This window comes from Chaetura pelagica, unplaced genomic scaffold (genome assembly GCF_000747805.2).
Source record: "Chaetura pelagica isolate M959 unplaced genomic scaffold, ChaPel_1.0 scaffold638, whole genome shotgun sequence".
Lineage (NCBI taxonomy): Eukaryota > Metazoa > Chordata > Aves > Apodiformes > Apodidae > Chaetura > Chaetura pelagica.
In genome coordinates this window covers 766,535-790,642 of record NW_009954298.1, presented here as the reverse complement: position 1 = coordinate 790,642, position 24,108 = coordinate 766,535, and the positions used below count along the sequence as shown (strand labels likewise).

The 24,108-nt window shown below is 42.6% G+C and overlaps 1 protein-coding gene across 1 annotated transcript; it reads right to left on the bottom strand.

The window, feature by feature from the left end:
* Positions 1-3,718: 3,718 nt before the first annotated feature.
* On the bottom strand, positions 3,719-23,547 carry TAF15 (TAF15 RNA polymerase II, TATA box binding protein (TBP)-associated factor, 68kDa). Its single transcript, XM_010003823.1, is given in 16 exon segments — positions 3,719-3,758; positions 4,041-4,143; positions 4,221-4,324; positions 4,414-4,498; positions 5,805-5,894; positions 7,367-7,496; positions 8,029-8,138; positions 8,569-8,601; positions 9,189-9,223; positions 15,390-15,504; positions 16,333-16,616; positions 19,319-19,436; positions 19,515-19,605; positions 19,804-19,852; positions 20,924-20,960; positions 23,508-23,547. Coding segments are annotated over 16 exon segments (1,464 nt in total).
* Positions 23,548-24,108: the final 561 nt, after the last annotated feature.

The following is a 24,108-nucleotide window of genomic DNA, read 5'->3' as shown; positions in this document are numbered from 1 at the left end:
CGACACAACATGGCAAAATAAGGAAGCTGCTGAGCCCCGAGGAGAAAAATACAGCGGGGAGAGCTAGAGAAGGTTCCAGCTGGGCTGGAGCACCGAGCGAGGGGCTGGGGGGCCCGGGGGCTGGTGCCAGGAAGGCTCAGCCCGGCGCTTCCTTTCAAAACAAGAGCAGCTCCGGCTGCAAACGCACCCGTGTTTGGTTCGTATCTAGGAAGTGACTGATCCATCTGCTCTTCCACTTAAGAAGATGGATGATGAGAAAGTGACTGGCTGGGCTCCAGCAGGAGCAGGAAACTCCCTCCTCTGCTCCTGACGCAGGGAAGTGTCTGGGAGGGCACCTGCAGCCCCAGAGCAGCCAGCTTCCCAACCAGGTGGGGTTTTGATTCTCAGATGGAGAATTCAGCCCAGCCCCGGGGACGCCAGATCACAGTCCTCTGCAGACCTTTGGCTGGTGGCATGGAGGTGTTTATCCAGCTGCTGTAATCAGGATGGTATCAGGAACAGAGGAGCTATCTTGTGAAAGGTGAACAGAGTTCCAAACCTTTCAGCATTAGGTAAGAACTCAGAAATGGGGCAGAAGAAAGGTTAAATCCCTGTAATTCTACCCCAAGACCAAAATTTGAGAACTTAAGTCTGTGGCAAATCCTTGACACAAGCTTTGCTAAAAAAAACCAACATTCTCAGCAGATCCTGATAAACAGATCCAAAGAAGCTCCAGTCACCTAAACATTCCTGATCTCTTGGGTTCTAGGCAAAATCCCATCTGCCTTGAATTTAATGCAAAAGATTTCAGTGAAGCCAGTTATCTTGATTTCTAAACCCTTTCCTAAGATGCCTCCACAGCTTGAGCGTGGAGATCCAGAGGGTTCCTAAATTAGTAACATTACTCTGTCAACCAGAAAACATCATGGAGAACTAAATGCTGTTACCACAGACACAGAGTCTGGAATCACAAGGGCTTCTTCACTAGTAGGACTGCAGTGCAGAGCAGGGCAGCTGAACCCCTCATGAAACAGCTCCTGCTTCCAGAGGTGAGCCTCAAGAGTTGTTTATAAACCATCATTATGAAACAGCACTTCAGTGACATGACATTTCTTGGAGCAGCTTTTCATGTTTACCACAGCTGATAAGCAAATAGCAACAGCATTACTCCTCGGTGGCAGTTTCTACCCAGGATGGATGTGATGCACAAGAACTGCTGTTTAAAAATCTTGAATGCTTTGCACTAAGAACACGTTCAAGTTGTTCCATTTCATCCACTCAAGACAACAGTCACTCTTGGAATGTTTGCTGCTCAACAGCAGCTGCAGCCCTGGGGCACAGCAGGATGGCTGCCATGGTAGCAATGTCAGAGACACTGGCCCTGCTGCTGAAGGGAGGCCAGATCCGGAACCACTTTGGTTCAGATCAGACAGGTACAGTCATGGAATCAGCAGCAACCCCAGGCAGCAAGAGGCCAGGTCTTTCCAGAGGCATGAGAAGCTTTCACTGCCTTGGCTCCAGCTGTTGGAAAGGATTTACCTTTGTGTGTTTTCTTCTGTCCTTCATCTGTGCACAGTAAGTTCTGACAAGTCCCCTGTCCTTAATGTGTTGGGCAAGTCTGTCTAGTCCAGTATCCTGTCTCCAACAGAACCAGCAATCAGAAGTGTCAAGAAAAAAAAAGAAAATGCAAAATCCATACATACTTCCCTTGGCTTTACCTTTTGTGTGCAGAGCTCCTGGAAGCTGGCGAGGTCAGAGACTGCATCCAGCTCATGAGCCCTCCTGCAAACACCTCAGCCCAAGTTGTGCTGCATTTGCCAGAGCAGTTTGACTGAATCTCTCTGGTTATTTGTTCAGAGGGCTAAAACCACACATCCTTCTCTCTAGGATCAGTGTGTCACCTGAGTTTCAGCAGATGTTGTTTCATTAGGATAAAATCTGGACTTTTAAGCCCTTTTGCAGCTCTGGGCACATTCTGACAGCTGTGTTTAATTATAACAGCTTTACAAGCAAGTTCTACAGCAGCATCACTATGTACTGGGGATGTCATCACACCAGCTCTTTGTTACCCTGGAAGTGAGCATTATCATTTCTAGATTAGGCAAAGCAGCCTTGGCTGAATCCTGGCCTCAAAGCCCCAGAGACTGGAGCTCCTGGCTCCAGCCCCTGCTTCCATATCTTTCTCTAGGGCTGTGGTATTTGAAGAACTCATGAAGTTGCATTACTTCTGAGGGTGAGGTGGGTTTTGCTGTATAGATCCAGCATGGAAATTATTTGGCTCCCTCTTACATTGTTCAGCTACTTCTGTTGCATTTCAGCTCCCTGGTGCTCCCGTGCCTCCTCCCTGGCATCCGCAGCTCCGCTCCGCCATTCCGGCTGTTGCTGCGCTTGGCAAGTGCTGGATGTGCTTTTATAAATAAACCACCAGCATTCCATACAGGACTGATTTCCAAAACTAAAACTGCACTGCTTAGAAAATATATCTGAGGACAGATCATAAAAAATGGTGGAGGAAGCAGATCATAGCTGTTCACAGCTTAGCCAGCCTGGGGTAATGGCTGATTTGAACTTACCTTAACCGTGAATGTACAGGGAGCTGCCTACAAACATGAACAAAAGCTATTTTTGTTCATTTCTGAGGCCATGTGTGCTGTGCAGCTGTGTGCACAATTCCAGAGACTGTCACAGCAGACCCTGAGAACTTGCATTTGTAGTATTTTGCCCACTGGAGAAATGGATGACCAGGTGTTCTCTCACAGACTTGTGGAGAGGAAGGGGACACCAACAGACTGGCAGTGCCACCACCCACCTCTGCAGCACATAGGATGACCAAGTCCTAGGAGTGGTAACTGGTAATTAACCTTCCTTCTCTCTTCAAACCTTTGCTGCAGTGCTGAATCCCAAACACTTAAGCTGTGTACACTGCACCTGGCCTGCAACTTACCTTGAAGCTGGAAGGGCTGCACACACCACTTGTTTGCCATCACCTACACTTCAAAAGCAGCAGCTACAGGGTACAGCAATATATGGCAAATTAGTTTGTTGGTTTTTTTAAGCCATCCCACCTTGTTTTTGGAGCTATAGTGGCCTGGACACACGCTCCGTGGCAGCATGAAGACACTGCCATCTAGCTGCTCCTCATGAAGGCTGCAGGACACACCAGAGCCCAGGCAGCAGGAAACACAGGTCTTCAGCCTCAGAGGGAAGTAAGAAAGGAGCAGAAGACAAGCCTGCAACTCTGCAACAGAGGGCATGGACAGCTCACCAGCCTGATGATTTTTGAACAGAGCTGGGGTGAAAGCAGCAGGATCTCTGCATCCAGGACCCTATTTACTGCCCAGGTCACACCACAGGAAGGCAGGTAAGGAACTGACATATAGCTGAAGTAACTGTGAAACAGCAAGATTTCACAAATAAAACAATCAGCATTTATTGTTGTATTACAAAACACTTCATATTTTGGCAATATTTTACAGTTTATCCTTTTCCTTCTTAGGGTCTGTTGAAAAGGTATGGGGGGGGGGAGGGGGAAGAAAAGAGGAAAATGTTGAAATCAAGATTAAATTTCAATGTCTTGCTTAAAAAAAATCCTCCCAAAACAACCCAGTCCCTCCCACCGAAATAAAAATCTAGTTCCACTCAATTCCACTATCCAAAGAGGCCATGGGTGAAGCGGCAGGCAAAACTCGGGCAATTTCACTATCAAACTTGTCAAGAAGACAAAACATTCACAGTGTCCTCAGTACGGTCTGTTGCGCTGATCATTTCTGAAATCATTTCTGAAAGGGAAACAAAAAGGTGTAAGGAATCTTAGAGCAAATAAATAGTCCCTTAAGTCAAACAACTCTACGTCAACTTTTGAGTTCTTCTGTTCTGCCCTACCCAGAAATGCTGACAAACCACTCCACAGGCAAACTGGCTGATGTTCTCTGGAAGCCTTGGTCAGTCATTAGTACTTTCATAGCACGCTTGTGTGCACACAAACAACACTCTCTTCCAACAGTCCCCATCAATTCCACATTGATGCTCCACATCCCAGCAAAAGCCAAGGACCTGCTCACCTTCCTCCCATTTTACCACCATAGCCACCTCCCCGGTCGCCACCTCTGCCACCACGGCCTCGATACCCTCTCTCTCCTCCATAGCCACCTCTCCCACGGAAATCTGCAGGAAGATGCCAAGTGACACATCAGTCAGGTCTTTCAAACAGCTGTAAAAATCATCAGCATTTCAGAAGAGACCTAGTTGTTCTTACACACCTCCTGATGGACGTGAATCTTCTGGTCTGGGCTCACCACACTGGTTGCAGGAATTCCGGCGAGCGAAGTTCATGTTACCACAGGACCTGAAGAGACAAGGATTCCCCAGGCTTAGCTGCTGAGAAACCCAGAGGGCATCCATGAATCACCACTGCCCAATTCAAATGACACTTACGGGTTAGGACAAACCCAATCACCATTTTTGGGTTCCCCACTTCTGCCCTGGAAGCCCCCACCTCTTCCATATCCACCTCGTGACCCTGCAGAGGAAATTATAATCAGAATAAAGGAGAGGAAATGTCTATGACCTGCACATGAGAAACATTTATTAAGGACTGTCACTGCCTTCAGAACCCGAGAGACAGACCTTCCAGGCTGAAGAAAGGGTGAGTGTTTAAGGTAAGTACATCCCTACTAGGCAAGCCTCTGCAACTCTGACTGCAGCAGGTAGAACCAATGACAAAAAACTGTCCCCCCCAGAATTCAGCATCTACCACCAGCTGATTTGCTACTAGCTGCAAGATGGCTATAAGACTTGGGCAAGTGACATCAGAAGTTTTAGCCATCTCCAAATCTCAGCAGCATTCAATGTCCTGAAGTTCTGCACATAGCTCTGCATAGCTGAAATACTCATGTTCATAGTGACAGATTTATAACTTAGGCAGAAAGGGGGAAAATAAGAAGCAAGGACAGCACATGGTGGCCAGAAAAATTTGCTCCACCACATTATTTTTTATAAATCCTTCTCTTCCGCACTAAAAAGCAGCTTCATCTGTTTGAACTGCCAATGGGTAAATACAAGCCCACTATGTGCATTAATACAATTTCATAAAGATTTAACAATGTATAGTTTCAATCATATATGGCCAGACTTAGTCACAGAACAAAAATTTTTCAAAAAGATCTGCCCGGGTTAGTGCCAGGATGCATCTGACACAAGCACAGGAACAACACAGCTCTTGCTTTCTGCATCAAGATCAAGAACTTTTCTACCCATTGAAGTTTTTGAAGAATCATTTATCATCTGCCTACAAAACTGCCTGATTAAAAAACTACAGTTAGTTGCCAGTCACCACACAAGGCATGTTTCCTCTGTACTGGGAACCCAGGGGACTACTAACAAAACTGCATCATGCAGAGAATCAGGGAGATTAACATCTATTTAATTACTGCTTTAAGTCACTGGCAGTCAAATACCATCTAGAAACATCAGAGTATCTAAAGGCTTTGCTGTAACAAGTAAATATCCCTGGGAATTCACACCTGTATCTGTGGAAGCTGTACAGCCTTAGCACCATTGTTATGTATCTCTTTAAAAGCAACACTGAGTCATGATCTGGAGGCTTCCCAGTTCAAAAGGGAAGACTCAGTTCTGTGCTGTGCAAAAGCCATCACAGATTTCAGTTTACTTGGTTCAAGCCTTATTACTCCCTTTCATGGCAGAAAACCAAAGGCCCATATACTCTGATGAATCACTGTTTCAAATACTTCTCTTTTATAAGCCAATAATAATTTAAAAAGCACTTCAATATGAAAAAACAGGGATTCTATGGATTTTAGACCCACCTCGACGTCCACCACCTCCACCTCCTCTCATGAATTCAGGCCTTCTGGTTGCAAAAGTAACCTTGATAACATTGCCATTGAACTCCTTCCCTGTGGAAAGACAGAAGGTGAAAGATCAATACAGCAGGAAGCTCATAGAATCATAGAATCATAGAATCTTAGGGGCTGGAAGGGACCTCGAGAGATCATCTAGTCCAACCCCCCTGCCAGAGCAGGGTCACCTAGAGTACATCACACAGGAACTCATCCAGGTGGGTTTTGAATGTCTCCAGTGAAGGAGACTCCACAACCTCCCTGGGCAGCCTGTTCCAGTGCTCTGTCACTCTCACAGTATAAAATTTTTTTCGGATATTCACCTTGAACCTCCTGTGCTCCAATTTACACCCATTACACTTTGTCCTATCACTGATCATCACTGAGAAAAGCCTAACTCTGTCCCCCTGACACTCACCCCTTACATATTTGTAAACATTGATGAGGTCACCCCTCAGTCTCCTTTTCTCCAAGCTAAAGAGACCCAGCTCCCTCAGCCTTTCCTCATAAGGGAGATGTTCCACTCCCTTCATCATCTTCGTAGCTCTGTGCTGGACTCTTTCAAGCAGTTCCCTGTCCTTCTTGAACTGAGGGGCCCAGAACTGGACACAGAAGCTCAGAAGTGATTTGCACACAGACTGAATACAAAGCTCTTCAGACACAGGGAAGCTGCAGTACATCTCTTATTTACACAACTGTACAGCCCATCAGCCAGCACAGAAATTAAACATGCCCAAGTAAGGGAAAGACATGAACTTTATAATTATAAAGTCTCAGTTCTTCATAGATAAAAGGTTAATCACAGAACAATCAAGACTGCAGACGTGCCTAATATAGTTATATTTGCTTTACCCTCTGAAACAGAAGTAAATTTGCATTTTTTCAGCAAAGAATAAAACCCCAAATAGCATGCCATGCCAGGTGCTGCACACACTGCCATTCCACAGCAGGAGCAGACTGTGTGCTTTTGTTTCTGCCCCATATTATTAAAATTCTGTGAACACACAAGGTCACAGGAGCAGGCACTTCTCCTTCCAAGTTTACTGCTACAAAAGAGTATCACTGCATCTCCTGCATCTGTCTGAAGAATTTTATATATCAGTCTATTTCTGGGATGTGCTCCTTTCCTCCAGTAACCCATAAGAAAAACCCCAACTTGTTCTTTAGTGCATATATACAAAGCACTTGGCACAAGGTTGCCATAACCATTGCCAGATCTACAAATGCTACCACAAGACCAATAATATCAATATCCAGCCTGAAGAAAACCCCTCCAGCTGCTAACACAGGTCACAGCTCTGCTGCACCCAACAAGAAGGCACCCGCAAGCCAGCAACACGGGCATGGTCTTTGTGCAGCAAACCCCAACAGCTTCATGACACAGTTCTGGTCTTAGTCACTAGCTGCTCTTCCCCATATGCCAGAGAAAGCCAGCACACACAAACCACCATGAAATAGTTACTGATTTGCTTCTTCCACTGCCTGTTGGATTCACAAATAAGAAAAAGAGCAGGTGCTCTCTCACCCACCATCAAACCAGTCAATGGCTGCTTTGGCAGAAGGGGGGTCATCAAAAGACACTGTGGCTTCTCCCTTTGGTTTGCCAGTATCCTTATCTGTATACAGATTTATCATGGGTTTGCCAGTCTTTTTGTTGGTCTGAAAGGAAAGGTGGTACAGGAGAAATAATGGTAAAGCCAGGTCACAGCTTAAACTGCAAGAGCTCAGGGTCCGTAGCAAGAAGATTCTCTTGGCACCAGCCTCCAGAAATAGATGCTTTAGACCCAAGGATCCTGACTGTCTGTTCTCCATGAGGCAACGATGGGCCCAGTTTTTACAAACATTGAGGTCAAGTGCAGAAAGCCCCCCACTTTAAACTGCAGCAACGAGAAAGCCACAGAACCCAGCAGCATGCTGGCTGAAGTGTGAGGGCAGCACAGTGGATGGAGTGCCAGCATTCAGGTCATGAAGACTGAAGAAGAGATACAAAGCCATCTAAGTGTCACTAGCAGAAAGCTGCTAGTGCTGCCAGCTCACAAATGAGCTGTCATCTGGGAACCCAGATAAAAATATTATCTACAAGTGCTGGGGAGCCAGAGTGTGCATCTGCCTTGAAGGATACCAGTACATTTCCCATACACTGCTCTGCAACTCCTCTTCCTTTCTACCAATGATTTCTCATTTCACATACCTTTATAATACCAATTTGTTTGAAATAATCTGCCACTTGATCTGTTGAAACATCTTCTCCAAGTCCTTGCACGAAGATAGTGTTGTTATCAGAGTTGTCAGACTCTGAATCTGTAGAAAAAAGAAGCCACATTTACTATGTATTTTTGTGGTAGCAACAGAAGCAACATTTTAAGCTCAGGTCTGTGCTGTCTAGCAAACCCTTAAATCCCAAGGACACCTTGTGTGAAATCAAGAGCATACACTTCAGAGCAGTGTGTTTTAAGTAACAGGAGTTTAGCAAAGTGTTATGGCACTGAAAGCAGCTGCTTTGCTCAAGTAGCTTCAAAGTTCATCAGCAAATTCTTACTTGCTACATACAAATACATCAAAAAATTCATGTGCACTTTAATAAAATACATTTCTTTCAAGGAAGACAAGCTTAAGCTAAATTTTTCTGGAGCCAAGGGAATTGCAGCCATGTCCATCTTTCTGGACATACATTCTACAAGCAATGACTTAAGAGCTACAATCGACTCCCACCCGCTGTTTATTTTCTTACCAGCATCTGATCTTGGTCCATAATCCCTCTGACCTATGAAACAGGTTTTAAAAAAAAAAATTTAAAAAAGGCTATTTTTAGCAAAACATTTTCAAGTGACCTTTTTAGAGACAAGAAAATATTCAAAGTATGCATGTAATGCATCTAAGATCTAAAACATTAACCAAAGACTTAAGAGAATACTTAGATTAAAAACGTTCAACAGAAAGTGTCTGTAGGACGTTAATGTGTTCTTTAACTGGCAGCACGTGGCAGTTGCCACACTGATTGCTATGCTGGTGTTGTCTTGCAACTGCTGCTTGTCAGATCACCAAGCAGCTTACCACTTTTTTTTTTTTTTAACCTCTAGTACCTTTCTAAGAAGCATTTGTAGTAAAAATTAAAAGAAGAAACGAAAGAAAAAAATAATCCGGTGAATGTCACTGTCTCCACAAATTCTTTCATGCAATTTGACAAAGTAGAAATCCAGTTTACTGCTAAAAGTTTGGCTATTAAAACTCATGAACACACCAGCCTCACCAAAACGCTACAATGCTTCTACTAGATAGTAACAAGATATTGGTGGCTTTTAGATTTATAAAGAATTTCCACTGAAACATTTTTGGATACTCAGCACTTACCACCATAATTTTTGAAGCCACCACGGTCACCACCACTGCAGAGGAAAAATTGAAGAAATGATTTCTTCCTTAAGTCTCTATGTGCTGAGCCCAAGGCTCAATCTACAGTTAACTGATCACAAATTGAGAGTTACTGTCGGGCAGCTAAAGCACCATCTCTACGTTCTCCTCACTACCCATTCATCTGCAAAGATTAATTTACATGGAAGTGAACAATCTCACAGGGTGCTGCCCTGGGGAGGAGGAGCCCTGAGGAATACTTAAGCCAGCCCACACACATGGCACTCCTTCAATACTTTCTCCCATCCCACAAGCCAAAATGACTGCTATTAAAAACTGGGGTTTAGAACAGAAACATTATTTCTGTGAAGGTTAATGGGCTTGAATTGATTAAATAGATGTAATTGCTACTTTTGAATAATTAGTACTTCAGTACTTTCCTAAAGGTAAGAAGAGTTGAAGTTAATTAACCTCCATTATTATGCATTTATATCTGGGGGACAAAGTAGCAGTATCAGCCATTCTCTGAGAAAGGGTCTGTGGGGACCTACTGTACGTGGCCCTGCAGAGAAGGTGTGTGTATGTGAGCTTCAAAAGCAGAGGCCGCCAAGTTTTATTGCATTCATTCTGAAACCTGTGGCACAAAATGTAGACCAAGTTAAGAGATTACACACATTAACTTTCAAAGGTTAAGAGGGGATTTGAAACAGAACGTTATGCCTCCAGTTATGTGCATGAAAATAAACCCTCACTCTTCTCAGTGTAAATGCTCATACCAGGAGGATTTTTCACAACAGCATTTTTAATTGCATCCATGTTATGAACATAATATAATGGGATGTTCAAAGCCTTCAGGAAAATACAACCACTGGATTTTTTTTTAAAGCCAATAAACCAAGTGTCTCAACTGCCTGCTTGCCCTCCTTCACATGGGGGACACAGCTCCACCTGGACAGGAGGCAGGTTCACCTGACAGCTTTCACACCCAGCAGCTCAAAGCCAGTTCAACCCTGACCAGAGCTGCCTCCAGACCCTGGGACTAGTGAGCCGGCAGGGGCAGCCTCCTCACCAATGTGCTTTACAGCTGGAAGTCACTCCAGGTTTTAATTCAATCCATCTACCAATACATCAGGGACCCAACATGGGACACAAGCACCCAGCAAAAGGCAAGGAAGTACAATTAGGCAGTAACTTGAAACTCCATCCGTTTTCTGTTACAGCAAATGCCAAGTCATGAACGGGAGGTGCTGCCTGCTTAACATTTATGAGATTAAAATCTCTCCGAAGTGAGGCATACAGTTTCAACAGGTATTACCAGAGCTAGATTTAGAGAGGCATTCTCTGAATTCTGGTGATTAAAGAGGTAAAATTAATGAATTTTATGTGCAATATCAGAGCTGGTCTTTACTGAAGGCTGGCTGTTTTCAAGGACTGATGATAAAAACACAATTATGATAATAACATTTACTGTAAATACTTTTCTGCCACCTCCAAATCACTTCAGCTAAAGAAAAACAGCTTCATTGTGACGCAACAGTTTCAACAGGATGCCTGTTCTTCTAGGATTTTAACTCAGAAATAACAAGAGCAAATACCTCAACCATGGAAACGTAACCAAAGTTTTCCAGCCCTAGATCATGGTCCTAACTCATCACAACTGCATCATCCAGACCATGCATGTTTTCTGATTTGAAGGCATGCAGCAGCAGAGACATGAATTAGAAATACCCACCAATCTAAAAACATTCAGAATGTTTGTGATCAACACAGCCAGGATTGTAAATGAAGTGAGGAGCATTTTCCTCAGGTGCTGGGCACAAATGTGTGCACCACAACTCTGAGAAGTGACACAAGTTGGATATATAAAATGTAAAGGAAGTCAGTCAAATGGCTCATTTCTAATTCTGTGATACAGTGATTCTGCACCCTGCAGTAACAAGTGTGATCTGTAGTTCTTAATTAGCTTTTTAGTTAATGTCTGTAGAAATATGTTTTTCCCAAGTATGCTTCAGCATGTTGTCTCCTGCCTCGCCTTACATGTCCAACCCAATCAGAATCTGCATCAATTCAGCGAGTGAGACCTTTGATGACAGATTCATGCTTCCCCTCGACTGTTAAGTCCCATTTCAGATGTAACTGATCAGGCTGCAGTGTGTTACCTTCCTGAGACTGCTGGGCAAAGCTTCCTGAGCTCCCCAGGAGGCACGTGGATATGCTGCAGCAAAGTCAAACACAGAAATTGACTGCAGGTAGCTGCTGCCAGTCTCAGATTTAGCCCTCACCAAGACCAAAATTCAAGCCCCAAACTGGATTATTTCCTCACTGTTGTCACAGAACATGTGGAAAACACAACTGCAGTGTTTCACAGTCTGTTGCTTTACCAGCCCTGCAGACAGAGCAAATAGATGGGTGACCAGATGCCGCTGGAGTTCCCACACCCTATGTTAGAACCACAAGTAGCCAAGATTCAGCAATGCCACCACCAAAGACAGCAAAAAAAATACTGCACTGCAAGCAGCCAGAATGTGTACATGGCACCAGTCACAGTGACAACATTTGCTCTGAATGATGCTGAGTCATACATTTAAACATCACCTACTTGAGTGAAGATGGAGTTCATCTGAACACTGCTTACTTCAGCCCAGAATAACTCCTTAAACTAAAGGCACAGTTCCATTGAGAGCTGAACACTACAGACACAAGAAACACTTTTTAAAAGGGATCAGTTACGGCCAGAGGTAGCACTAAGAATTCAGGAACCAAATGTCAGCCTCCAACATGCATCAATGTCTCAGCAAGCATGTGGGAGTTTCATGTAAGAATGTATTTTTATAAACAAGAGAGGAATGCTTAGTGCACCAGTAAAATCACTGACAGATGGCTTATTTTGCTGCCTATATTTAATGCCTCTGTTCATGTTTTTCCATAGTCTATATAAGGCTAAGCTCAAGCATGTACAAGTCAAAATATTCATTCTGAATAGCCAGCATGCTGCTGTAGCAAACTTTTGCACTGAGCTGCCTTTGTATCACAGTCAGCTAATTCCCAGCCAAAACAGCTCATCTAGCAATTAAGCTCATAGGTAATTTTTGTTAATAGCACATCAGCCTCTAATCTGCAGGAGGGGAAAACAAAACAAACAAACTAGGCTGAGCAAAGTTAGGGTTTCTACCACAAATCCTAAGGCAATGGTCAACCCTTCCCTAAGCTGCAAGGATGCAGATCCAGAGGCAAAGCTTCTCCCATCAAACCCCAAGCTCTGAAAGGCAGTATCACAGGTACAGCTCCTAAGCTGCCTGGCTGGCTTTCCCAAGGTGAAAGAGAACAAACCTGCTGTGTGTTGCTACTGTATTTCCCACCTACATGCTTAGTCAAAACAAAGTGGTCTCACAACCACAACGAGCAATTAATTTCTTATTTTTCAGATGAGGACTCCTTCAATAAGGCAAGTTATCTACAAGAAAAGTTGGAAGAATAACTTAGAGTAAAACTCCACATTTTCCAGACCCAGAGTACCTGCTTTCTAACCAAAAGAACTCAAAGATGAGACTCTTCTCCTGGGGGTTTTAAAAAAGAAAAGATTCTGCTTCTTAACCAAAATAAAAATTAGTGAGAACATAAATGTTTCAAGCTTCAAAATGAAAGGGTGGAAAAATTCTACTAAAATCCCAGAAGGTGCAATTCAAGACCATCAAAAAAAGATCACAAGAATAATTTTGAAACCCAGACTTACTAAGATTAAAGAGTGAACATCTGACATGTAAGAAAATGATGGTTCTCTATCGTAATAACACCAGTTTGGGCACCTGAGCAGTAATTTTTCAAGAGGTATTTTCTTCTCAGAGCTGAATGACTTTGCACTGGTACAAAAGAAAAATGAGTGCTGGAAACAGCTATTACAGTACTTATTCAAGTAATTCTAGATATCATACCTTAACCTTTCCAACTACATTCAGAAGAACTTTTATAAAGGTCACTCATGGAAATGAAAGCTCTCAAAATTTAAAAGCACAGGTCTGATTTTGCCCCAAGTACTGGGTCCAGAGCAGTGTTTTTGCACTTGCAGACTGCTGAGAGGTCTTGCATGCAGGTAGGCTGGCACAGCCAAATGTCACGGGTCTTGGGGAAAAGGGATGCCTACATTATGACAGCAGAACTAATATTTATGTGCAAGAGATTTTTAGATAAGATTCTTTCCTGAGGGCTATGGTATTTCCACAATTTATTGCTAAGTATAAAAATATGAAAGTAGTAAAAAACTGAAAATGCTGCCTAGTCCCTGGAGATAAGACTTGGCATTCCTACGCAAGCTGCTACTGGGGGGGAGGAAAAAAGGAAACCCAAAGAAACAAAAAGGACTAAACATGATTTCTTACCTTATTAGAAGTTATGTTCCCCTTGATTATACAGTTTGTTACTTAATTTAACCTTTTGCACTTTTCTAATAAGCATGACTTTGGTAAAATACACGTCAGAAGCAGAATTCTCCGTCATAATTATACAGGAAGAGTCAATGAACATATTTGACATTGTAGTTTCAGAAAAGTTTCACTGCAAAGTGCACTACAGACTGCATCACATAACAGAGACAGACAGACCTCATAAATCACTTCCCAGTTTGCTGAATTTTCCCCCATTTCTCTATTTGCCTCCACTCTTTTCCTACTTTTGGCTTCCAAGTCCACTGGAATATTATTATCTGCATGGATGTGTGAACAAAATTTTTATTGCATTTTTGAAAAATATGGGAAAAGACTTTATTTTCACAGACATTAATTTATCTTACATTTTCTTGCAAAGATATGTTTGTTTCAAAGTGATAAAATCTACCCAAAGTATGTTTTTTGAAGCTCACATTCATTCCTCTCATTGGAAAGGGCTCAGCTATAAACCATTTTTTAAAAACACAATTTTATCACAGAAATATGGAAAGCCTTCATCATCACTGAAACACTAATTAAAACAAAATTGTTCAGTTTTAACTGAAAATGAACTAGTTAAGTTTATATTTTATGTTACAGTTTTCTGGGGTTTTATAATTATTAATATGCTTTGGTAATTGTGTTAGCACACCTAATTAGAATGGTAGGGACCACCTAGATCACCAGAACAGCGAGCCATGAAGTACTATTTGAGACCACCTCAGGAGCAGGCAAACTTTAAATTTTATTCCTTGGTAGGTCATATTTATCAAGTCTTAACACACCACTGAATTATTTTATTTATATTGGATCAGTTCAAATAAACAGCATAGCGTAACTAGAGTTCTTCGAGTTCTAGCAATGACCCAGAACTGTGCAGCCTGTGACAAGGTCAGTGGTTGTTGACCAGCAACACTTCCAAGCTCACTGGATACTTCAATATCCCTACCTCAATCAGCACCTAACACCCTGGCCATGTCACAGAGGTCTCCAGAGGGCAGCCAACTGTGACAGTTTATTAAGAAATAATAATGTCACCTGGCCTAATTCAACAGCATTTAAAGCAAAGTTCCAAGCTCTCAGACCTATGCACAAAATCATCTGCAAGCCCAAAATTCAGTGTGTGCATGAATTTTCTTCACAGCACAGGCAACAGCAGCACAGGTAACAGCACTATTAGTACTTAAAATCTACGTAAACATGTTTAGACTGAACCAATAACATAAACTACAATTTAATGGAAGATTTACACTGCAAAAGAACTGTAAAAACCAATCAATGTTATTATTAAATTACTTCTAAATTCTTTTGAAAGCATAAAGGTAATTAGCCAACCTTGGTCTAATGTTTTATTACTGTAAAGGAAAAATGATGCCCTGCTAAAATGTCAGCTACCTTAGCTATGTATTCTATAAAAACTTTGCAATTCCTGGCTGTTGTTTTTCCTGTCATTGAAAACAAATGTTTACAGGTTTTAAAATCTCTTATTTCAAGGGATGGGCTCAGGCAGGTTTTGTATTGCAACTCATGTATATAAAACACAGCTCTCTGTCCTAACAATCAAATGTTGGTCTCCATCTATCTGAGCCTAAAAGCTTTTCCTGGGCAATATTAATTTCTGTGAAGTGCCAAAAGGTTTAATCTTAGAAACCTTCCATTTTTGGAAATTTAAATCTGAACCACATTAGGAACAGATATATAGTAAACAAACATTTAAAACAGCTAAATAATAAGAACTAAATAAGTAAAGAGCTGCAGGCACTGGGATGAGATCACTTACCTATATCCAGACATATGACCTCTTCCATCCATGTCATATCCCCCTCTACCTCCTCCCTGTGACCCGCCATATCCTCTATTATCTTCTCCATACCTACTCTTTTCACGACGATCATCTGCAGGAAGGAGTGAACCAGAACAAAACATGAGGAAGCTGGACTGCAAACTGCAGTGAAAATTCCCACTCTGCATTCTACTCCCTCCCACCCCCCAAGTCAGTTGTTCACATCTGGAAAGCATCAACTCCTAAATCTCTCTTACATTATCTACACCACAGAGTAACAGTGCAAAGGTTGGTTTTGTTTCAGTTCTCTCCCTGGGCTTCCAGGGCAACAAGGTAGCCCAGCATGCAAACACTCTGTACTTCCATGACACTCCACTTCCCAAATACTAAACACAAATTGTCCAAAATACACTTTTCACTGTACTTCCAGACAGCCTTCCCAAGCTGCAGACACCATCACTGACAGCAGAACAAGGACAAGGAGTGGGGGCTGTGCTGCCTGGGTGAACCTTCTGAAAACCTGTCCATCTTAAGCGTCTTGTTGCCTTCCATCTCACAATTCACCTACACAGCATAAAGCTGGTATGTGACGTGCAAAAGCTCTTCATGACTGATCAGGATATGTCACCCTCATGCAGGGAGAAGGCTCAAAATAGATTAAGAAGAAAATGCCATGTAGAATTTGCAGAATTCAGGGAGATGGGCTCTGTGAGACTGCCTCCAACAAATGCAACAGCAACAATTTTGAGACACAAACAGTTTTTCATCTCTGCATGATTTGAAAGTCTTAACAAATAAAACATCCCCCAAGAATATCAAAAAGGAAAGAGAGCTTTAACCATTAATCAAATCAACAGTCTGTGGAAAGGAAAACCAACTATTTCCCAGTATTTCTCCTTCATTTTATTAGCCAACATTGAATTCAACCTGTGGATTTTACCTTGGCTGTTGTGACTATAGCTTCCCTTCTGAGACTGGTAGGACTGCTGAGAATGGCCATATGAGCTTTGGTGCTGGTTGTAGCCTGACTTTTGGTCATAGGAGCCCTGGTGGCCATAGCCCGACTGCTGGTCATAGGAGCCCTGGTGGCCATAGCCCGACTGCTGGTCATAGGAGCTTGACTGCTGGTCATAAGAGTCTTGGTTTTGTCCATAGTTTGACTGCTGGTCATAAGAGCTTTGGTGCTGACCATAGTTTGACTTTTGTTCATAAGAGCCTCTTCCACTTAAAACAAACAGAATTTGTATTAATAGCTAAACATCCACAGAAGAGAGAGCAAAATCATGGCTGAACATTCATAACGTATCTGGAATGTCCCAGTCACAGCCACCTCCCAGTCATGCTGGCACATGGATATGAAAACACTATGTTTGGTCTCTGCTGGATACACCTGCCTTCCAAAAAGGCCAGGCAGAGACTGTAGGTTACCATCAGGTTCAGGACATCCTCAGTTTGCTCTGTAAATGTGACTTGGAACAGCACGCCTTTTCCACACCCAGCACAGCGCTTGCTTTGCCCCTCTCCCAGAGCATCAGAGTGGCTGACAGTCCATGACCCACTAACCAGCAATTCCTCCTCTACAGAACTGCAGGACAGACACCCCTGTTCATACTGTATTGTGCAGCTGATACTTCCAGCCTTCAAAACAGAAAAAATTAAAATAAAAACCTTTACTTTCACTGAACTGCAACCTATCATTTTCTGGGTATTCTACCACCTGGCCAAGAATTCTGTTAATTCTTGTGATGTTCTCTAACATACCTGCAGTTCCTTCAGTGCCATCTACAAAAATCAACCCATCAACTGTCATCAGAAGCACTGACCAACATCCCATCAAGGATACTTCCACTCAATGCAGCCATACATTCTGAGAGGGAACCATAAATCTTCTGACTAATCACTTCATAGCACCCACAAGAAGTTTCACCCACACCACACTTCCCTAGGCTACTGCAGCATCCAAGGCAGAAACAGAAGTATTTTGAAAATCTAGATATACAAGAGAACGATTGTTCCAGTTCCAGTTGGTTCATTCCTTCATAGCAAGACACTATATAGATTTAGAAGAAACAAACTGCAGCCAGGAAGCACTGGCTATTAGTCATACCTTTGATTTCCCCCTGGGTGTTTAGTTGTGACTAAACTGTATTGTTTTTTCAGTAACTGAAATCAATCACTGTCCTCTGCCACCCTTTCCTCTTTTGCTCCTCTTGCTTCCATCCTTTTTTCAAAAGATGAGGCACCACATTTGCTGCTCTCCAGTCTTTGTCAATCTTACTTGCTAACTAAAATGTCTCAGAGAAACAAACAAACAAATCTAAGAGCCTACAGAAATTTGCCACCAGCTTTTCAAAATGCTCTGAGATGAGGTCCTTTGGGTCCAACCAATCTAAAAATACCCTGTCCATGCAAATACCATCTAATCTGCTCTCTCCCAGTTCTAGCCTAGATCCTAGCTTTAACATAAATAATCCCAGTGGCAAAGAGCTTGCCAAGATTTTTGTCAGTATCTTCACTTCAAAAAAGTCATCTCCACTTCAGCCTTTGCACATCACCAATGAAGGAAGCATCACTGAGAGGACCCACTATTTCCATCCTTCCCTCCCTTAAGATGCAAGAGGCCAATTTTGTGGCCAAGCTCTTCAAAGTTCCTGTCATTAGATTTCTCAGTTTCTCCCTACTTGTTACAATCATACACTGAAAAGTTTTCCTTCAGTGCTTTCTTTTCATTCTCTCGGTCCAAACCAACCCGTTGGAGAATCTGTGCCCTGCTGCATTTTTTCCCCACTAGATGCCTACAGAGTTAAAAGACACATTATTGCCTAGTCCCATACCTTTGTGTAGCTCCAATAAACACTCAGAAAATAAAGCAAAACAAAATGAAACTTAACCATGTTCTGGCCTTTTTAGGGATGTGAAAAAGACACTCCAAGTGACAGCACCTACTGCTGACAGATAAAGACTTTGCTTGTTTAATTTGTTTTGGAATTATAACTACAAAACCATAAACAAAGTACAGGTTTGCTGAAGTCCAGGCTGTTTTATCAGCTTGCAAAAGAAAACAAAAGATATCTGGACCTTGGACACAAGAATGAAGTTTAGTACATGTCTGTATTTTAAAGAGCTCACATGATCCTCAATAAAGATCTAATGCAAGCAGTAATCCTGGGGTGTATGCAGGAAGCTTCTAAGTTAGATGATGAACTGGCCTTAATAAATCATTATGGAAAGCTGAGTTGTATTTTCTAACATATTTTAAAAGTTTTATCATTAATCCTCCTGAAACTAAATCAGAGTGCAGGATGCACACATGTAAGTTATTGATAAGGATATAAAACCAGGATGTTTTGAGAATCCTACTTAGTAGGAAAAAGAAAAGATAATTCTTAAATTATATTTCTGAATCCCTTCCTCTTTCACCACAAAAAGGCATCATACGTCAGAAGAGAAGCCTTCAAATCTAAGAACAGTTAATAATGTCCTTGCTAGCATCATACTTGAAGTTAATAAAGAGTACTCCAAGTTTATACAAAAGAATGTGACTGGAGAGTTACTCCATCTATTTTTTTAATAAAAATATTATCTGCCAAGACCTTTCTTCACTGTAGTCACTATCCAAAGACTTTCCAAAGTTTATCTTCCCTTACAGCTTGACATTAAAACAACTGCATCCATACTTCCCACATAAAGAAACGCTCTTCCAAAGTTTATCTTCCCTTACAGCTTGACATTAAAACAACTGCATCCATACTTCCCACATAAAGAAATGCTCTTCCATTACCTCCAGTTCCTTCAGACATTAAAAATGTCTTAAGAATTGGCATTTTCAGATGTTTGTCTTTTTTTAGCAATGACAGCAGGAAATCTGCTACAGCTCTAGTGTAGAATGTACAACTACTAGTCAGTGTTACTCTCAGCATCCTTACCCTCTGGAGGACCCCTTCTGCTGCCCCTGGCTGCTGTAGGACTGCTGGTTGTATGAGCTCTGACTCTGGTTTTCATAACTGGATTCATCATCATACCCCTGGGAATCTTGTCCATAACCTGGAAATTGAGGAAGAAAATTTTTAGTAAATATTCACCTTTTAATTCCTGCCAATGAATGTAACAAGCTAGCCAAACCTGTTTGATTCTGTCCATAGTTCCCATGATAGCTTCCATAGTTCTGTCCGTAGGAAGAATTGTCTCCACTCTGCCCATAACTGGAATACCCCTGCAATTTAAAGAACATACCCAAAGAAGTGTAATTTCCACAGCAGATAACTACAGCTTTCCTCTGCTAGACATGACTGCAAACACGAAGCACAGCTGAGAAGGGACTTCTTCCTGGCCCAGATACGGTCACCCAGGAACTATTATTTTTACTCAAGGAACACCTGCTTTGGAAGACACGGTATTTTTTTCAGCTTACCTGTCCTTGTCCATAATTCTGACTGCCCTGATTGCCATAGGATGAATAGCTGCAAGAGAAAACTGCATTTAGAAAATGCTTACAGTGCCCTCCACAGGAGCTGGAAAGTAAAGGTATTTCTGGTGTTATTTTTGGTTTCTTTTCATTGCAAAATAGGTGTTCAATCTAAATACTGCAGTTGTAGGTGCATTAGAACTGCATCAATACTCTTGACTACCCTAACTGACTGTCAGAAGAGCAGTTCAATTTCTGCTTTGTTTCAAGTGTACATTTTAAGTGCATGAAAGTTGGGTTTACTGTAACTTGGCAGACTCAAAAATCACAGAAAACTCTGTCACATGAGACCACGTCATTTTAAGTTTTTCAGTATATTATTACAGTTAATTTTATGTTAATCAACTACTGTCAAATTGCTATTTGTTGGACTATTCAACACTAACATAATAAAAAACTGCACTAGCTTTAGGTTATACTGACTCTTTGTTCTGCCATTTTAAGGCTTTGTGTACTGAGAGAAGAACCTTGTGCTGAAACTCACACCAAACAGATATAAACTCACACTCACCTGGTGCTATAGCACAGCACCTTCATCAGCACAGTCAGCATGAGCCATAATTGTCATACTTACAGAAGAAGTTTTGTTTCAATTATTAAAATACACCCCCCCCCCAGCTTGCAGCTATTTTGTGACCTGGCTTTTGAATTTCATAATTACAAACATATCAGAGGATCTCAACAAAAAGTTCCCTCCATTGGGAAAACAAAATGGAAAAAGAAAATTTTGCATCTATATGGTCCATCAACTTTACACCTGTATAATCATCAACTAAAATCTTAGTGAACAGCTGAAGGCAGTCATATGAATATAAAGAAATATTTTTCATGACATCTCAAAAGTTACTATTAGAAGATGTCATTCCAATTTAAATCTGCTCATTGTCTTCCCTGCAGGAACAGAAGTTGTCTTCCTTTTTCATAAAGGCCCAGGGCAGCAAGCTTTCTTCACCAAAACCATCTTGACACTGTATCACACCCAAAGACTCAAACACCACCCTGGGAGTCCTAAATGGCCTTTTATCTTCCACATTTAATTGCTAACAGTAGAAAACCCCACACGTACCTCTGCTGGCCCCCAGAATGACTGTAACTTCCAGAATCTAGAAAAAGAAGTAAGTCACACTTAGAACTTTCAATTAATATTTTATTCCTCTACTTACTACAAGAGGAAGAAATCTGGGGAGAGGGAGAGAGGTTCAAGCACACTGGGCAATGCAGCTGCTTTCCCTGCAGAACAAGACAGCTTCCCTTCCACTGCCAGAACAGAAAATGCCAAGATTGGGAGAACAGGAGCACAGCAGCACGGGATGCAGGGGACATGACAATGAACAACCACTCTGAACTTCCCTTTTTGAAGGAGCTAAATTCCATTTTCAAGGTGTGTCTTAAAATATTCAGGACTGCACAACTCCCTCTAACGGCTGCTGAGCACAGTGCGACCACCAGCGAACAGGATGCAGCAGCTTAAGCACTCAAGCAGAGCTAAGTAGGTCAGTCCTGCTAAACCTCTGGAGAAAGGTCTGCCCAGCAAAGGGCATGGACACAAGCAGACTTTGAAGATGTAAGATCAGGGACAGAGGACATTTCCCTTTCTCATATTGCAAAAGGAGAAACATAATCGATAGCCCAAACCATGCAAGAATTCATTCATGTACACAAGCTGTCCAGGCAGGTGATGTGAACACTATACACAGTTAATGTAAACACCAGTTATCACATAAATTGATTCTGGAAACACCTTGGTAGATTTGAAATATTACCTCAAATTTAAAAAGAAAAAGTTCACTGAAACAGTCTGATTTGTATTTGAAGTAGAGCACCTCATCTGCAAAAGCTCTAAAGGCTTTCCTGTGAGCTGGACCTCAGCCCAGAGTGCTCCGTCCTCACTGCTTTACCTGGCCACGTTATCTGGGGAAAGCACACATCCCTACTGATTTCATTTCCCAAGCCAGGTGTGTGTAACCAACACAGACAGAACACACTGGGGTCCATCACCCCAGACCCTCTGGATGGGGTGGTCAGGAGCAGCAGGCTTCCCCTCCTAGAGGTTCCCACCAGCCCCACAGCTGCTCTGCACCCTGCCAGCTTCACCACACGGACCCTGATGTCACTGTCTGTGCAAGAGTCTCAATTTCTCTGACATTTTTGCTTGAAATTCCCACCCTCAAAACCCAAACTCTTTCTTTCCTTCCCTACCAGCCTCACCAGTGCTGTCATTCTGGGAACAGCCCTGCAATCCTTCTGTTTCACACCCTCTCTCAAACTCTACATCTAGAACTCTACATCAGCTGAGCTGAAACTCAGAATTAATTACAATACAGGATAAATGCACTGTAATGCACTGTAATCAACCATAACCATTTTCCAGTCAAAATACTCATCAAACTGCTGGAAGTCTGTTCATTATACCTCACTCAGCTGGTTACAAATCCTGCCAGTCCTTACACATGTACTTAGATACACATAATTCCAAGATGAGGATATCACCTAAGCCACTGAACATTTTTAATGGTAAAGTATCTCCTCAAAGCAAAAAAAGCATCACATTTCATATCCTGTAAGAGAGATTTAACAAAACTGAGATGAAATATTTCATTTTATCTGTCCTATAATGCAGTTGCACTCAGACATGAACCATTCCCCTCCTCTTGCACTGCTACACAAACATTACATTTTCATAATGAAAAGCAATTTAAAATAACCAAACAATATAAAAGTGCAACTTAAACATTATTGTTTCTAATGAGATGAAGGTCAAATCTTTACATTCTTTCTATTGTAAGAACGATTACTAATAGGTAACTGCATTCTAAAACTATCGTTTAACTCTCCTTTAATTTGCAGCACATGAATTTTAAATATTAATGGTTGTATCAGAAAGAATTCTTGGGTAAGGAAGTAATTAGCTATAAACTGAAGGACTACATTTCATCTCCTTAGTTTCTCCCTTACAAACTTCTGGCAAACCACAACGTTTTGGAAAAGTTTGAAAGCAACCAGAGAAAGAGCCTGTAAAATATGAATATGCAGAACCAGAGAAACTTCCTTTATTTGTACGTTTTTCGACACCCTTTGCTGGACCTCTTGGTCTACAGACTTCTGATTCATTTACTTTGGTGCGCTCAATGGGGACAAGATTCTGTAAGTATTTTTTGAAACAACTGATACTTTATTCTGAAAATTCCTGGATACAGACTTTCTTCTGAATGTTTAAAAAGCTCATGGAAAAGCTGCCTGTGAATGGAGTGGGGCACAGCAGACTAGTCACCTTGCCCAGATCAAGCAGTGTATTCCTCTTAGGACAGAAGAACCTGCTGTGAACGTTTGAAAACAGAAGTTTTCATACAAAGCAATTCCTACGAAGCAGCAGCATTGCTTCTGTACCCTCCTCAACAGAAAAATAACCTCATGCTTGAGCATCAGAGGAGGCACTGCCAGGTGCTCGAGCTAAGTACCTGAGGTCTGGGAAGAAAGTGGTTTTATTCTACCTTCCAAACGTACTCATCTGTAGAAAACTTCATGTACTGAATTCATTCTGTGGTACCATTGGACACGTTCTCTTCTCATGGCAAAGGGCTGTCCTTGCATTAAAGGAGTCCTTTAACATCCCTTGCTTTGTTTTCACTCTCCATCATACATAAACGCACCATGAGGGAGCACTACAACAGCCCAACCCTCAGAACACATGGCTCGCTCCAGGAAGCACGTACAGCCTTGGAATGCCTCCTCCCCTTCTGGGGCACCCCACCTGGCCACAGGGGCACGACGGCTGGTGGGACCACAACATCTCCACCTCCAACGGGATGAAGAAACAGAAAGACCCGTCTCGCAGAAGGCCCGGAGACGCTGGGCTGAGCCCGGGCACCCGGGCCAGCAGAGCTGCTGCCCAGCTCAAGGCCTCCCTTGTGGGAAGAACTGCAACCCGAGTGTTTTCATGCCCGCGGCAAGGAGGCCGAGCAGCTACACCCTTCCCTGCGCTGGGAGCCTCGAGGGGGCTGCTGGAGCAGAACACAGAGCAGATCCTGCAGATATGGGGACACAAAGGTGGGTCCCGCGCTGGGGGGGCGGGGAGGGCACGTCCCGCGATAAGGGGGGGACGCGACCCAAGGGAGGGGGTGTGCAGGTTCCCTGGGGGTGCTGACCAAGGAGGGAGCACACGAACCACGCCGTGGGGAGTGACACGACCGAGAGGCGGGTCCACGCAACCCAGAGGGGGCACTGACACCTCCCAGCAGAGGGAACAAAGGG